Raw genomic sequence first — 17,381 nt, forward strand, 5'->3', positions numbered from 1 at the left:
CTTTCAACGTTGCATCCGGGATGACGATTTAGAACCAGTGCAGTGTGTCTTCAGAATAAAGTATTAGGTTTCCTCGTGTTGTGGATTATTTATATGTTTGCATCTTTGACGACAGTGAAATGAGCCAGCCAGGCCAGGGCTTTTCATTTGGTGGAGACGTACGACATGCTGCTAAATTCAGTCCTCCAAGTAGAATACAATATTGAATAATAAAGCAAATACTGAACATGTTATCTCATAATATATTCATGATTTGGTTGGACCTAAACACATGTTTACATCTGTTGTTTCTTTCTTCTTGGGTGGTGTATGATAACGTTAAACGACGTTCAGCTCACCTTTCAGTCGAGAATTTCCCGACCGTACCTGAAGGCAACGCGAGAGAGCAGCTCTGCGGTCACATGACTTCGGAACAAACCACGTGACCGAATCAGCAAAGAGGACCACGGAGCTGCTTACCGAGGTGGGGATTGGAGAAGTTTCCCAGGATGTCTAGACCCGAAAGGCTCGGCGGCGTGTTCCGCGTCTTGTGCCTGTTTGCCGTGTTTGAAGCGGCATGTCTGCTGGACGCCGGCATGCTCTTCCCCCGGGAGTCTTCCTCCCGAGAAGTAAAGGAGCTGAACGGGCTGTGGAACTTCAGGGCTGACGGGTCCCCCAACAGGAACCAGGGCTTCGAGAGGGCATGGTACAAAAGTCGCCTGGCAGAGGTGAGCACGGCGGAAGCTAACAGCAGCGCTGCTGGCAAAGTAAAGCAGCTCACTGTTTGTTTTGACAAAGAAAGTAAAATAACGTTTTAAATATTTTTTTTTTATATATATATATATATATATATATATATATATGTGTGTTGAGTTTTATCAGCAGAGTGGTGCTGCTGACGATGCGTAGGAAGGAGGCTGACGACTTCTCTCATTTTAGGAAATTTATTTCAGAACAATGAAATGTGGCCATCTGCCAGTTGGGTTGAGCGCGGACTGACTGGAATATGAAAAACGTCACGCATAAAAATGTCCATGTACGGGAAGTCCATTAAGTCAAAATACAATACATGAACATTCATCACATTAATTATTGTGTGTGCTCTTGCGCGCTCTTGTGTCGCTAAGAGTAAACAATATTTACAGTCATGTAACCTGAGAACATGAAAAATAGGCTTACATTTTAACACCCCCACTTGTACTCAGGTTGGTAACACAAAAACACCAAAACAAGATTGAACAAATGTGTACCTTTGGCTTACACATATTAGTCACCAAAAAGAAGACCTGCAAACTTTCCCAGTTTGAACTTGCTGACAGGCTTCGTCATCACATCAGCGACCATTTCATCAGTAGCACAATTCTAACACTGGTTAGATCTGCTGTAGGTGAAAACGTTTCCCCATAGTCTACTCCCATTTTCTGGCTGCAGCCCTTGGCGACAAATCGAGCCTTGTACTGGTCATTCCCATCTACACCAGACTTGATTGTGTAAACCCACCTACCCCCCACTGGTTTCTTGCCCACGGGTAGTGTTGTCAGGGTAAAGGTTTTATTCTCATTTAGAGACTGGATTTCCTCATCCATTGCTTTTCTCCATTCTTTTGAATTGTCTGACTGCATTGCTTCACCATAAGTTTGCGGAATGCCACAAACTGCTCTGCAGCAGTAGTCTACTGTGACATGCATCCCGTCACTATCACGGTCTTCTGTTACGAAGTCGCCTAGGTAATTTGGTGCCCTCCTTTCTCTTGTTGGATACCGCCTACTCTCAGGATCGACGCTTGTAACACTTCCAGTTTCATTATGCTCAGTAGACTCATTTGCTGCCCTTGGACTATCGCAATGTGGACTTTTACCGGGTTCATTTTGCTCTAGAGCCTTTTCTGCACTCCTGTTGACCCCCTGCGTCCCCCTAGTCCTGACTCTGTGCCCCACACTGTCATCATTTAGATCTGGCTCATCTGTCTGTGTTTGTTTTTCTGCAGCTGTTTTGCTCACAAATTTCACCAGCCTGTGTTTTTGCACTTTGTTTGTATTTGGGTGATACACCAAATACGCTGGGCTATTTTTGTCGTACCCCACAAAACGCCCCTGATCACACCTGGAGTCAAGCTTTCCCTTTTCCTGCTTATAAGTGTAGCAAACAGACCCGAATCGTTGCATTCTGGACACATTGGGCTTTTTGTTTGTCAACATCTCGTAAGGAGTCAGCCCTGTGCGCTTGTTCAAGCATCTGTTGCGTACCATTGCTGCTGTTTGTACTGCGTAGTGCCAAAGGTGTTTTGGTAACTCACTTTCAATTAGCATGCACCTGCCCATCTCGAAAAGAGTACGCCACCCACGTTCTGCTGTTCCATTTTGGTGCGGTGAGTACGGAGCTGTCGTCTCATGCCTAATTTTGCTTTTCCTCAGCAGCGCCTGGAAATCACCACCTGTGAACTCAGTTCCATTATCAGATCGCATACACTTCACCTTCCCATAAGGGGATACATCTGCAAGGAATTTTTCAGTTGCCTGCACTGCGTCACTCTTTTTCTTTAGAAAGTAAACAAACACTGCATTTGAGTAATCATCAGTAAAAGACTATGCATATTTGTACCCATCTAATGACTCAGTGGCTATTGGACCTGCAAGGTCTGTGTGTACCATTTCTAAAGGAGCCTTTGCTCTGGCATCGGGGTTCCTATTTCTAGTTTGTGTAAACTTCCCTTGAATACACACCTCACACTCTTGCTCAGGCTTACTCATTTTCCCCTTGATCTGCATACCATCAACAACATCATGTAACCTAAGCACATCATCATAGTTACAGTGGCCTAGTATCTCATGCCATGCTTGGATGTCGTGGGTTGCATTACACTTATCATCAGTTGACTCAATCTCAGTGTGCAGGTAGTACAACCTGCCATACACATGAATGTCAAACCTGGTACCATATCTGGTTATCAAGACATCATTGTCTTCTTTGAAGACGACTGTGGACCCATTCGTGGTTGCTGCCTTCACCGAGAAAATGTTCTGCGGGTACGACGGCACATACAGAGCGTCCAACAGTTTCGCATTGCACCGCCGTCCACTGCTGTCGATGAGGGTAACCACTGCCGTGCCTCTCCGCTGAGCGACGCCGCTGCATCTGGTCCCATCAGCCAACTCGACGCTGTGAGTCTCCGGCCTGAAGGTGCTGTCGAAACTTGTGAACAAGGCGATGTCGTTGATGACGTGGGATGTGCCCCCGGTGTCCACCATCAGGCCCCTCTCCTGGATGGTGCGCGCCGGCTGCCGCTGGTCACTGGCCCGTCCGTCCGCCATCTTGAACGCGAAGTCCTCCTTTACCTCAGCATTCTCCGACACTTTGCTCACGCCGTCCCTTCGGTCTCTGTCTTTGTCTTTTCGTCTGCATGTCGCGTCCCTGTGTGTGTCACTTTTGCAAACACTACACCACGTCTTCTGTCGACACGCTCTCGCTCGGTGCCCCTTGGTCCCGCACTTGAAGCACACCATCTCGCTGTCGTCTTTGCCCGGTCCATGTGCGCTGCTAGCCTTGGGAGGTCGCCGTCCGGTTCTCCCCTGGGTCTTCTTCACGCTGTCGTCGTTCGACCCGGTTGCTCTGATGATCTCGGTTTCCTCGAAACTCCGCAATTTGGTCTTGAAGTCAGCAAACGTGATGTTGTCGTAGGTGTGCGCCACATGAATTGCGAATGGCTTGAAGCTCTCTGGCAATCCCTTCAGCACCATAGCCACCAGCAAACCGTCCCCCAGCGTTTCTCCCGCGCTTCTCAGGGCAGTTATGGCGGTCTCTGCTCTAATGATATAGTCCATTACACTTTCGCCGATGGACTTTTGAAGTGAGGTCAGCGTGGTGTACAAACTAATTATACGAGGCTTTCCCGTCCCTGCATAATAGTCTTTCAGAATATTTAACGCTTTTCTGCCATCATCTTGCGCATCTCTCATTACCAGAGACAGACTTTTGTCATCTAGCAGTAGGATCAACTCTGCATGCGCGTCCGCGTTTTTCTCAGGATCTGCTGCTATTTCAGCTTCTGCTACTGGCTCATTCAACACAGTGTCTTTCAGCCCTAATAAACGAAAGTGTCCCAACAATTTAGTTTCCCAAACTTCATACTTTGCCTCGTCGCCGTCGAATACCAGTCGATGTAGCCTGCTGCTACTTGCCCTTCGTTGCTCTGCCATGCTAGCTTGCCCCTCTCCTCAGGTTAGCAGCCTTCCTCAGCACGCGATCCGTTGCAACTTTCTTGGCTTTCGTCGACTATCTTCTCCTCCAAACGTCTCCTGGGCCCATAACCTGTTGAGTTTTATCAGCAGAGTGGTGCTGCTGACGATGCGTAGGAAGGAGGCTGACGACTTCTCTCATTTTAGGAAATTTATTTCAGAACAATGAAATGTGGCCATCTGCCAGTTGGGTTGAGCGCGGACTGACTGGAATATGAAAAACGTCACGCATAAAAATGTCCATGTACGGGAAGTCCATTAAGTCAAAATACAATACATGAACATTCATCACATTAATTATTGTGTGTGCTCTTGCGCGCTCTTGTGTCGCTAAGAGTAAACAATATTTACAGTCATGTAACCTGAGAACATGAAAAATAGGCTTACATTTTAACAATATATATATATATATATATATATATATATATATATATATATATATATATATATATATATATATATATATATATATATATATATATATATATGGGTCAAAAACACGTAAAAGTGCATTTACTTAGCACTCCATAGGGGGTGCAGAACACAACAAAGTACATTAAAGTCTGCAGAAACTTACAGCTGAGTATCACAGTGACACACTGTATGCCCATAAAATATTATAGTGATACTACTGGAGAAGAATGTTCCACCAGCCTCTTCGTGGATAGTTGTGGATATTTAAATTGTTAATTAAAGTAATATTTACCATATTCTGTCCAACTTCATATCGGTTTCACAGGCACTCTCAAGTCCATATAGCCCATTGAAACATAATCCTAATACCATAGGACAGTGATAACAACCATTTCGGCTTGTGGCCCCTACTTGGTGACTCCCCTCATCACAGGTTAAGGCCTTAGTGTGGACATTTCTTGTGAGCAGCAGGGTTATTTATTTATTTTCTTCAGAGATTGTTTCAGTTTTTAAGAACATAAAAATATCCAGTTTTACCTAAAAACAAACAAACAGAAAAGTCCAAAACTATATACATAATTGTAACAGAAATGTATTTTAACTTTGTCTCCGTCAACCATCTTGTGATCCCTCAGATTTATCTTGTGTTTGGGACCCAACCATTGCCATAGGAGCAAAATGATCACGGGAAATACCATTATTATCTCCCTTATCATGATATTATTAATATTCCTGATCATAGTCATCCTCGTAACTACAAACTCACCACTGAGTACAGCAGATCCACCGTCAGAACTACATTATTGCCCTTCAGTGACGCTTTATTTTCCGTAGACTGGCCCAGTGATCGACATGCCAGTTCCTGCCAGCTACAATGACATCACCCAGGACCCCGCACTGAGAGATTTCATTGGCTGGGTTTGGTATGAGAGAGAGGTGGTGGTACCTGCCCGCTGGATCGCCGACGAAGGAACAAGAGTTGTGATCAGAGTGGGAAGTGCTCACTATTATTCAGTAGTGGTGAGTATCACACGTACCCTCCCTATCCACAACGGGCAGAGTTGGAAAAATAAGTCATCTGCTTCACTTCTTGCTGTTTTTAAAATATGACACCCATCCCCTTTACATTATACACATCTTGTAATAATGCGGTCAGGCTAATATGGTTTTGTTGTCTCTACCCTTTGCAGTGGGTGAACGGGGTGAAAGTGACGGAGCATAAAGGTGGCCATCTTCCTTTTGAGGCTGAGATAGGCGCTGTAATCCGCAAGGACCCCACTCAACCGTGCAGGATCACCATTGCTGTCAACAACACTCTGTCTCTGGACACTCTTCCACCAGGAACCATCCAGCACATGAATGACCGCACCAAGTAAACTCAGTCTTTTTTATTTGAAAGTGAAACACTGACTAAAACGAACGCCTACATTTTTTTTTTTGCATGTTCACTTCACTGATGCAAACTACATGGGGCCATTATTGTAGCAAAACTATTTGCAAATGTGTGTAGAGAGTTGTGTAACCGAATCACAGTCTGTGTTTGCGTTATCAGATTTGTTGTTGTGTAGATAAATCTCAAAATGCTTACTGAGAGTTGTGAACGTGTACGGGACTCTGCCTATGTGTATTCAGAATCCATGAGTGCACATCCAGATTTGTAAATATGTACAAATCTGTATTTAGATTAGCGAGTGAGATTGGTAATTGTGTAGACACATCTGTAAATGCGTACATGGATAGTATTGGCTGAAGTGTATTTTGCTACATGAGCTGGAAATACGATTCTGAATACACACTGGCAGATTCCCATAGACGTTCACATATCTCAGTATGCATTTAGAGATTCTTTTAAACATGAACAAATCTGAATTACGCACACACAGATTGAGCTGCAGTTACACAACTCTCCACACACATTTGCAAGTAGTTTTTCCACAGTTTTTCCACAGTAGTTATGGCCCCATAAAACTAACTTTGATTTGCTTCGATTCACATGTTTAAAGTCAGTGTTTTATACTGGGAATTAAGTTTTTCAAGCTAGACAAGTAATTTGAACTTTAAACAGATCACAGCAATTTCACTTTAAAATATCTTTATATAATATTTGTTGATATCTTTTTAAAGTTTTGAGAAATTACAGATTTTAACATGGTTACGTCATTACTCCTGTACTGAGCCTTCGGCTGCTTTCATCAGTTTTACTGTGACGAATTGTCAGAAAATTCAGTTGCTGTTGACCATTTATATTTTCAACTGTCAACTATTCATGCTTAGTTTGATGTTGTATGTGGGCGGGATTAAAATGTGTGTAATGTTGCTCATCAGTTCGGATAATGAGGAAAATGTAACTGCTCAACAGGTACCCCGATGGATACTTTGTGCAAAACATCTACTTTGATTTCTTCAACTACGCTGGCATCCATCGCCCTGTATTGCTGTATACTACTCCTAAGGCTTATGTGGATGACATCACTGTGGTGACTGACTTCTTGGATAACACTGGTAAATGAGTGTTTGTGACTATAATTAAATGACTAATTGATTTCAAATCACTTGAGAGAAAACTGCTCAGAGAAGCTACGTGTGATTTAACTGAGAGTAGTTGTCCCTTCATTTCAGGCCTCGTTAAATACAAGGTGTCCGTCCAAGATGCCGCCTCAGCCACCCTGAAGGTCACTTTGATGGACAAAGATGGCCGCTGTGTGGCCTCCTCCAGCGGGCCGTCTGGAGTCCTCAAAGTAACTGATGTCAATTTGTGGTGGCCGTACTTGATGCATGAGAACCCAGGTTACCTTTACTCTATGGAGGTAAGACGACATATTTACATGCATGTGAAACGTTTCTTTGAGGTGCGGGTCACATGAGCATTGCCGCTAGATTTGCGACGGTAATAAGGCGGTTGGCTTGAGAAAGAATAATATGTTATTGATTATAGTTGGCCATTACGAGGGTGAACTCTCTTTCTAGTTCCTGTGATTCTGCTCCATCACTTTTCTTCTTCTCCTGATATTTGCGGCACTTTGAATGGACTCCTGAACCCACTGTAGTTGTTGGGTATTCAGTAAAACCTCTTCTATTTGCAACGTCTGCTGAAACGGATGTCTCTGACGTTTGCATTTTAACATCTAGGTTCGCTTAATGGCAGCCGATGAGAGATCTGCGTACGAGGATGTGTACACCCTACCAGTTGGCATCCGCACAGTTAACGTTACCAGCACCCAGTTCCTCATCAACAACAAGTCCTTTTACTTCCATGGAGTCAATAAACATGAGGACTCTGACGTGAGTACCACTAGAGGGAAGCAAGACCTTTTACCAAAAGTTGATCCAGTCCGATAATCCAATCCTGACTTCCTCTGTTTACTTTGTGTCTTAGATTCGAGGTAAAGGCTTGGACTGGCCCCTCATTGTGAAAGACTTTAACTTGTTGAAATGGTTGGGGGCCAACTCGTTCCGCACCAGCCACTACCCCTACGCAGAGGAGATCTTGCAGATGTGTGACCGCCACGGTATCGTGGTGATAGATGAGTGCCCGGGCGTGGGCATCAAAGACATGTAAGTGTCATGATGAAACACACCTAATGGTCACGTTGCTGTGTGTTTGAGGGGGTCACAGTGGGCAACATCATCACAGTGTATGAGGACAGGAACGGAGGCAGAGGAGAGTGTGCTGTCCATTTCTGTAAAACCTCCCGACAGCTGTTAACATCAACAAAGATATACTGCACTTGCAAGAAACTTCACCCTGTTAAGATTGTGCAACACTCTTACACCGTGTTGACACACCTATTTCCAATGGATATGAATGTCTGCACACAGTCTGCAAAATAGGTGCAAAAATCTGACTTTCATTTGCAAAAAGGAAATGGAGGTTGAGTTACGAGTTACGAGTTAAAAAGGTAACTAATCATGCCAGGGCACACAAGTTGGCCTGTCCTCACTGTTTTTGCATACAGATGTTGATAGAGTGCTTTGTCTTGTGGCTGGTTTGAGACCTGGTAACCTGAAATGACGGGTGGATCTGGTGTGTTAAGTCTAGCTTTTCCAAAAATGTCATCTGTGTTATTTGTGCCTTGCTGATGTAGTCGCAGTTTCGGAAACGCCTCCCTGGCCCATCACCTGGTCGTCATGGACGAGCTCCTACGTCGGGACAAGAACCACGCCTCTGTGGTCATGTGGTCAGTAGCCAATGAGCCGGCTGCAGAGATGCCCCCTGCTGACTTCTATTTCAAGTGAGTGCTGGTCGTCATACACAAACTGACTCAACTGCCCCTTTTTAAGTTGTTTCCTTTTGTGCATTTTTAGCTTCAATTGATAAAGATGGACAAGAACTGGGCTACCAGGATGGAGATGCCTCTCAAATCCACAAACAAAAGTGTGAAGCTTTAAACTTTTTGTATGCAAGATGCTGGTTTGTTATTCAGTCACAGCCAATCTCTTTACTCTGATACGTGGAATGCAGTAAGAGTAGTCATGAACCTGCCCTGAACACACACAGCTGGAGCTCAGTAACAGCCTGAGACTTCAGGAAGTACAACTCGACCCGCCCAGGTACCATCGTTCCCATCAAGTAAAGCAGTATGCAGGAAATATGGAGTACATGCACAGACGTGCTTTGTGACACTGAAGTTGTAAAAAACTCGGGCAGTTTTTCCAATTAAAGAGGTATGCACAGGGACATTGTTGTGATTATATAACACTGTAATCTTAAAAGAAGAACTTGTTTTTCCTGCAGGACCTTGATAAAACATACCAAAGGTCTGGATCCAACCCGGCCCGTCACTTTTGTTTCAGACAGTAACTATGCCAGGGATAAAGGGGTGAGTTTTATCAACAGTGAAAACCTGCAAAGCATGTTACATTACATTACATTACAGTCATTTAGCAGACGCTTTTATCCAAAGCGACTTACAATTCTGTATCTACACACCGTAGACGCAGCTACGGGAGCAATTTTGGGGTTAAGTGTCTTGTTCAAGGACACATTGACATGAGACTAGCTGGAGCCAGGGATCAGGATGTTTGTTATTCAACACATTAGTAGTTTCCTATGTAGACATCAAGGGCTCATTCTAACAATGATTCTCAGATTCACACGAATGAAAACATAGATATGAATATTATACTCCATTTCTGCCAATAGAGCCCCCTAAATCCTGCACACTGGTCCTTAAACACTCACTTTGCTGCAGTGATGTAGATGTGTACTCCAGGGTTTGTCAGTACACAGTGACATCACCATCAGTGATGCGTGCTGTGGTCAGAGGTGAAACGCACTTTAAACTGACGACCAAGTGAGAGCAGCAAAGCGCTGCTTTACAGTCTGGTGTTAAGCTTCGCTTTACGGTCGTTTGAACTATAAAAAGGTTGGCTAGCTGTTAGCAGAATGTGTGCGTGATACTAAAAACTCACATTTTAAGGTCCGTGTGGGTGGGGTTTGATCAGATTTGATTGACAGTGCTGGGAGCGTAAACAAATAACGCTACAACTGTCGTCAGATTCTGATTTTAATTGTTGCTAAATTATTTGCTGATCCTTCCCTAGTATCAGCCATAAAATATGTCAAATATAAAAATCTCTAAAGAAGAAAATCTGCAGCTGCTTCCTTTTTTAAGTGGCTAACACTGCCAAACGTGAGAATGTACACACAGGCTAAATAGAAAAGACCAATCTTGTTGCTGATGGTTCCATTTGCTTATGTGGATCATAAAAAGGTTTCATCAGTTTTAAATTGAGACTGTTTCATACCCAAAAACTCAGTTGTTTTCAACATTAAGGCCTGATTTATAAAAAAAAAAAAAAAAAAAGGGGGGGAGTAAGAGCTGTCAAGCTTTCCTGCTGAGCTTCTTAGGTTGTTGACCCGATATCAAACTATGTTGTTGACATGCCTCGCATTCCTTTTCTGTGAGGAATATCAGGCTGTACTTGGTAGCTTCGTCTCTGACCACCTTCAGACACTATTCATTTACCTCAGGGCCAATAACCTGTGAGCAGTTGCTGCTGCTACACTCTATCATGGCCAAAAGTGAGAAAGCTACCCCTCCATAGTGAAAAACATTCACTTTAGCGTTGTGGGAATACTGGTTTGTATTTGCCCCATTACAGGAAATTACTACTAGTAGAAAATCAGTTGCTTTATTATGAAAAGATGCATTGGATCTACAAAAAGGGGTTATCACAGCATATATTTACAATTTAGGCTCATAAAGAACTGATCAAACTGTGTTTAACAACAGGAATGTCATGGGCGTGTTGAAGAGTCTCTCTGCGTGTCATATTCAGTCTTTTGTCTCGTCTCTAGGCTCCCTATGTGGACGTCATCTGCGTAAACAGTTACTTCTCCTGGTACCACGATCCGGGCCACCCGGAGGTCATCCCCATCCAGCTCAACACTCAGTTTGAGAACTGGTACAGAAAGTACCAGAAACCCATCATCCAGAGCGAATATGGAGCGGATACGGTGCCGGGGCTTCACAGTGTGAGGACTCGTACCCATACATGTCCAACTGTCTGACTGTAATGCCCAGCCCGCCCACATCGGTCTTAGCATGTTTGTGGTAAGAAAGCTGTCTTTTTTCTCTGCAGGATCCACCCGTGATGTTTACTGAAGAGTACCAGAAGGTAGTCCTGCAGAGCTACCACAACGTGTTCGACCAGAAGAGGAAGCAGTACGTCATAGGTGAACTCATCTGGAACTTTGCAGACTTCATGACTTCACAAGGTACGGCAGCCGGAGAACATGGCGACCTGTAAAACCAGACCTGTAGTCATTTCTCCCAGCTCATACTCCGCTCCTGTTAGTGTCCTGAGTTCAGATATTTGTTTCTCGAAACGTGGAACAACACATAGCTGATTATGTGAATGACAGTGACGGTTTGTTTATGTGCATATAGACCTATACAAGTAAAAGATTTACATTAACGTCATGCTGTAAAGGTTTATTTTTATCTTCATTAATTCACTTTGGACACATACAATACAAAACTAGGAGAAAATTGAATAATAAAATACAATACTATAATATTATTGTATGATATTAGAGTATTGTATTATTATATTATAGTGTAATATATATATATATAATTTGTATTAGTTGCATTATTATACTTGAATAAAATATTAGTTAGAAGTTATAGTTATTATTTATTGGTAAGTTAAACAAAGGATTAATCAACCAATTTAGAAAATAATTGATAGATTAATTGAAAAATAATCGTTAAATTGATTGATAAAAAACAAACAAAATAAATTAGTTGCAGCCTTAGATTAATTACTATCAATTCATTTTTAAGAAAAAATTTAATTTGCTGGTTCCAGCTTCTCAAATATGAATTATGATAGTAAAATACATATTTCCTTTGGATTTGGTATGTTGGTCAGACATGTTGTGAGCAGAGCAGTATTTACTTAATGCTGAAATTGAAGAGACTGTCTAAACCCTGTCCAGACCTTCCTACACCAGATTCACTCCGACATCCTCTCTATGAACTGAACTGATGATCAGTAACCTAATATTGTTAGAATCATGCAGGGATATTACGGTTTCTTATGTTGCGTAACATTTCAAAAGGTTCCTCTGTTTTTGGGCCCCGAGCATGACGAGGTTCTTGTTGATCCCTCTTGTGTCTGCAGGGATTATGCGTGTTGTGGGGAACAAGAAGGGTGTTTTCAGCAGGCAGAGGCAGCCCAAAGCGGCAGCATTCATCCTGAAGGAGAGGTACTGGAGACTGGCCAATGAAACGGGCCGACTACCTCCTTGGACCAAGTACCCCTGCTCACTCTAACACCCGCCAGTTGGGGCACCCGGTCCAGGACAGGCTCGATCCCATGTAAACCATATGCCTCATGGAAAACATGCTGGTAAAATTCTGTCAGTTTCTTGAGGCAGTTTAGTTGGTTTAACGATTTAAACCACCGTGACATTCAGCTACGCTTCTCTTATGGTCTGCAGTTCTGAACTAAACCACCAACCCTATAGAATGTTTCTTCCAGCTTTAATGATAATGATGTTGGTGATATTGTTTTCTTAGGATACCCATGAGTGACTGTGTAACACTTTATTTAGTTGTTACAGGATTTTCTGATACATATTCATATGTTTGGCAGGGCTGTCCACTGCTATCATACAAGGGTCACGGTCAAAATCCTTCATCACTGGTTAGCTTCGACCTTTCTTCCAGTCAGGTGGTATGAGTTCAGAGAAAGCACGCCACATTACAAGCAAACAGTAAAGGAAGGGAGCTTCCACACTATCTCCTCTGACACATTTTCTTAAATAAATGCATAAAATAGTGTTTTAGCAGTTTGATCTGTTGGAAGCCGCCGTCATTTCTGAGCTTGTTTCAGCTAAGTGCTTAATACTGTTAATGTGAATTGCAATGCTGAATCCAATCATAAGTGTTTTATTTTTATATGTGAAAACAAAGAGACATTTTGAAATGAATCAAGCTATTAAAGACAAAACATGTCCTCAATATGCAAACTGTATTTTCTTTTTTTCCCCAAAGCATTCCCAACATTACTTTTGTAAAGCACATTGAAGTCTACTTTGCAAGTCACTGACTGAATGCTTTCAAAAACTCAACATACAGCTAAAGGGTTAAGTGGCATGATGACCGCAGTACAACTTTAGAACTATCAGTGACTCTGCATGTACCCTCATCACATGACTGACCTCCATGTTACAGCTGAACAAATATGAAGGCACCGCTTTAGGTTTCTTTCAAACGTACAGCGGCTGCCAGCGGCAACATGCATACAAGATGGTATAGACATTTTATAAAAAGCCCTTTAATGCTTTTTGGATTTGGATAATTGCCATTTACACAATCGCTGTTGCACAACTGGAGATTAATGAGTCAAACACTGCGGTTTCAACACCTTTCCTGAAACAACTAATCCAATGAACTGACCCTGTATCAGCGCTGATTATTAAAGAGACTTTTTCTAGTCACGGTGACAGAGGTTCAGACGCATGATTCTCTCAACAGGAGGGATGTTGATATTTAATATACTATGTCACCTAAGGTTGGCGTTCAATAGCATTTTATTGCATCTGCATCCAGTTATCTGAAGGCCCTTATTTAATTTATGGGTTAAGTTACAGAAAAATTTAACATAAGTAAATGTTAGAAAAATTACCTTTAAACTTAAAAGAATGATACTCAAAGTGCTACAACCTAACCATTGCCAGATCGAGAGAAGATAAAAGACTTGATTAGACGTCTTAGAATGAGCTTAAAGGGGCATTCCACCAATTCTTCACATGAAGTTTACTCTACTCATCACGAGCGTTGCTGCTAAACCTTTGAAATCTGTTGCGTGATGATTTCTTTTGCTCGGAAGGAGCTTTCTAAAGTAAAAAACAACCTGATGATTATCCGGGGTTAGACGCTTCTGGATCCTGTGTCGTGGTAGTTTTTGACATTAGAAACTAATCGGGATATCTTTAACAGCTATAAAGGATATTTATGTCGTTGGTTAGTATGCTTGTTTATATGTTGTTTGTACGGTTTGTTTTTATGAGTATGGGTTTTTCATTTTGTTTTCTATAAAGGGGGGGGGGACTATTGTTGCGTGCGTCGTTGTACTGGGACGTGTTTTGATCGTGGCACGGTGACAGCAGGAGGACGTGAAGCGGCAGAAGTCGCTAAAGGTGTTGAAGTAAAGTAACTGAAGTTAAAGGGTTACTGTTTAAGTTAAAGTGATCAGCTTTGATCGGACGTTCAAGTGGACTCATTTCCCTCTCGGTTGTGTGCAGCCAGTGAGGTACGTAACGCATGTAAATCTGTCATCGTGCATATTTGCGTTTTTTTAAAACTGTTTATGTAAATATTGTCAGATTGTTTTGTATGTTTAAATGTAATTTATATAGTTCGACGGTGGATTGAGGACGGTGGCGTACGACGAGGAATAAATCCATCAGTGGAAACGAACTAAAGGTGTCGTGTATTTACTGGAGGGAGTGATAGAATATCTCTATACCATACATTTTGAACGTGAAACTAGAGGTCCAATAGCAGGTTCACAATTTCTTCAGATCTGTCTTAAAACAATGCTCACATGTCCTCGTGTACCTTGAAACAGTTTCATTCTCGCTGTAATCATTCCTCCTGTTCCCTCATTTACACGCTTCCAATGGAAGGCTTGGGAGACAAAATCCACAGCCCTCGTTCTGTGCCAAAATATATTCAACAGTTTGTGAAGTTAATGAGGCTCGAGCAATATATACACTGATAAAATCGTCTTCCAAGGTTACTGGTACAGAATTCCCTTTGTTTCCTTGCTGAGCTGCGATAGAGTGACACAAAGAGGAAATTTACTACTACGAACACTCACTCTGGAAAATACTAACTTGATTTTTGTAACGGATAAACTTTGGAATAGTTTTACACAAAGGAGCTGTGGATTTTGTCCACACTCACTTGTGAGCACAATAGGAAGGGATCTTTTTAATGGCCAGTATAAACAGAAGGAATGATGGCAAGCAAAACCTGTTTTAATGTTCAAAACCTGACTATTATTCTGAGACAAATAAGCGGTACACTAATCCTTTAATCAGTCACAGTAACAAAATGATTACATTCACAAGTGAATCCACTTTTTGTCTCGTCACTGTTACTACATGTGTAACAGTGTCTCACTCATTCAAATGACTTAAAATGAGCAGAGTTTCAGAGGGAATGTTTTAATGGTAGATCATTTCCACATGACAATGACACAATTAAAAATGTTCTCATGTCAACCACAGTTTTCCCTTAAGGTAAGATGGATTTGAACAGATTTTTTTTATTTTTTTGCACCCTCCTACCATTCATGTAACACTTTTCCATGTAAGAAAATACAGCATTTTAAAACATATTTGGCAATACAGAAGCAAACCCAGTAAGTTTTCCTCCACAAAGAAATTTAATAAACATTTTATGCTGACACATGGATTCCTAGCCCCCCCCCCCCCCCACCAACCCCTCAACTTTTTATTAAATTTTTTACTAAAATAACCCAGAATGTTAACAGTCTATACAGCTAAAGGGCATAATTAGGGATGAAAAAAAAAAGAACATTACAATCATGTAGTTTAAACAGAGTGTATCCTAACAAACATGTCCTAGCTAGACAAAATAAAGAGAATTATATCGTGGAGTTCAGGAAGGGAAAAGGGGATGACTATTGATTTGACAGGGCATTTTGTCTAGTAATTTCTGAATAGATCAATGTACCGATACTGGATATCAACTCTTTGGGAATTACCAATTTATCAGATTACATTTTAAGGAAGGCAAGCATTAGTGCCTGTTACAGTTACCATTCTTCATTTCACAAGGCTATTACTGTTGCTCGTCTTTGGCTCGAGGCCTAGTGATCAAACAGAAGGCACTTTTGTTGGCATTGGTGATGCAACTAACATGGCAGTTATACCTCGGGGCCTAAATGAATATTCTTGAGAATGCAGTATCGATCGTTTTGACCTTTCTTTTTGACATTAAATCGTCACACAACATGTGTTTACCAGCCAAAGATTTCAAACTTTTGACTCAACGTCCATTTCTTTTAAAGTAACTGCACACATGAGTGTGACAGGCCTACAAATGACTGGAATCATGAACATAATGATGCCTCCTGTGCACTTGTCAGTTCTACGGTCGCTAGTACTCAACGGGACCCATAGCCGTTGCCGCAAAAACCAGTAAGTTATTTCAGTTTGACTTGTGCAAGTGAATCCATAGGAGACTTGTCTTACATGCGAGTGCACAGGCTTTCACAGACTAAAGACTAAACAGTGCGGCTGTCGATCTTTTTCTGAGTCGAGATGAAACAGAACCTGATGTAAGCCCGACAAGGCAATACTGTATACGGAAGATCTTAAAGACGACTTGCTGAGAAATGATGCAAACATTTAAATCATTCTATGGAGGACCGTACAGTATGTTTAAAAGGGACTGTATTGGTGCGTACATGTTTTTGGCCAGTTTACTACCAATCGTGTGTCAATGTAGCAGGACTGCCGACCATTTTCCAAAGCAAACTAGTGTTTGAATGAGTTCCTCTTCTAGGCAGCCGTTGGTTCCCACTCTTTTCTGTGTGTCATGAGAATAATAAACTTTCAAAGACAATGAAATGTGTTTAAAGGGGTACTCCACAGAATTTACACATTAAGGTCTGTTCACGGGTGTTGGGGAGTCCTACTGCATACGTTTGCTATGTTAGCCACTACTAGCATACCAAACCCGGTGGTCGAGTTGTACTGTGGGTAATGTAGGCCCCGGGTTTTGATGAGGAGGAAGAAGAATGCATGGAATAAATAAAAGATTTCTGGTTTTGCTGCATCAATTTTGAATAAATGTTGTTAGAGTGCATGCTAAAAATGGTGGAGTACTCCTTTAAGTTAGGTTATCCATCAGAGGATGACTGAGACTCGATGCCAAACTGCATCACATTAAATCAGTTATACTGGGACCCAAAGGACAAACATTGACATGGTGAACAGTATATAGATCTTCACTGTGAAGGATTAAGTGCTGGAAGCATCTCTTAAAAGTGTATCCCATCACATAGTGAAGTGAACGGAAACTGCCGTCTGCATGGTGTGTAGGAAAAAACTATTATGCTTTGGAAAATGGGCAACAATAATGTAACACAGCCTATATATGATTAGAAGTAAATGGGTTACAACATGAATGAACAGACAACAATTTCACTTGATAATATCCTTGGGGGGGTGGTACCTCCTCAATTTCCATTTTCATAGACGAG

General features: G+C 42.0%; 1 protein-coding gene across 1 annotated transcript; it reads left to right on the plus strand.

The window, feature by feature from the left end:
• Nucleotides 1-432: 432 nt before the first annotated feature.
• gusb (glucuronidase, beta) lies at nucleotides 433-13,102 on the plus strand. The gene is made up of 12 exons (XM_068729480.1): nucleotides 433-707; nucleotides 5,463-5,648; nucleotides 5,819-6,000; nucleotides 6,988-7,130; nucleotides 7,248-7,435; nucleotides 7,758-7,910; nucleotides 8,005-8,183; nucleotides 8,714-8,860; nucleotides 9,364-9,448; nucleotides 10,930-11,106; nucleotides 11,214-11,349; nucleotides 12,261-13,102. Exons 1-12 carry the CDS (start codon nucleotides 489-491, stop codon nucleotides 12,410-12,412), a joined length of 1,947 nt encoding a protein of 648 aa, XP_068585581.1. The 5' UTR covers nucleotides 433-488; the 3' UTR covers nucleotides 12,413-13,102.
• The last annotated feature ends 4,279 nt before the right edge of the window (nucleotides 13,103-17,381 follow it).

Source organism: Cebidichthys violaceus, unplaced genomic scaffold (genome assembly GCF_023349555.1).
Source record: "Cebidichthys violaceus isolate CVI_PGR_0920_01 unplaced genomic scaffold, fCebVio1.0.p SCAF_46, whole genome shotgun sequence".
Taxonomy (NCBI): Eukaryota; Metazoa; Chordata; class Actinopteri; order Perciformes; family Stichaeidae; genus Cebidichthys; species Cebidichthys violaceus.

Coding starts and splice junctions, on each gene's coding strand:
- gusb (XM_068729480.1), top strand. CDS start 489: ATGTCTAGACCCGAAAGGCTCGGCGGCGTGTTCCGCGTCTTGTGCCTG. Junction 7,131..7,247: donor TGACTTCTTGGATAACACTG/GTAAATGAGTGT, acceptor CCTTCATTTCAG/GCCTCGTTAAATACAAGGTG. Junction 8,861..9,363: donor CCTGCTGACTTCTATTTCAA/GTGAGTGCTGGT, acceptor TTTTTCCTGCAG/GACCTTGATAAAACATACCA.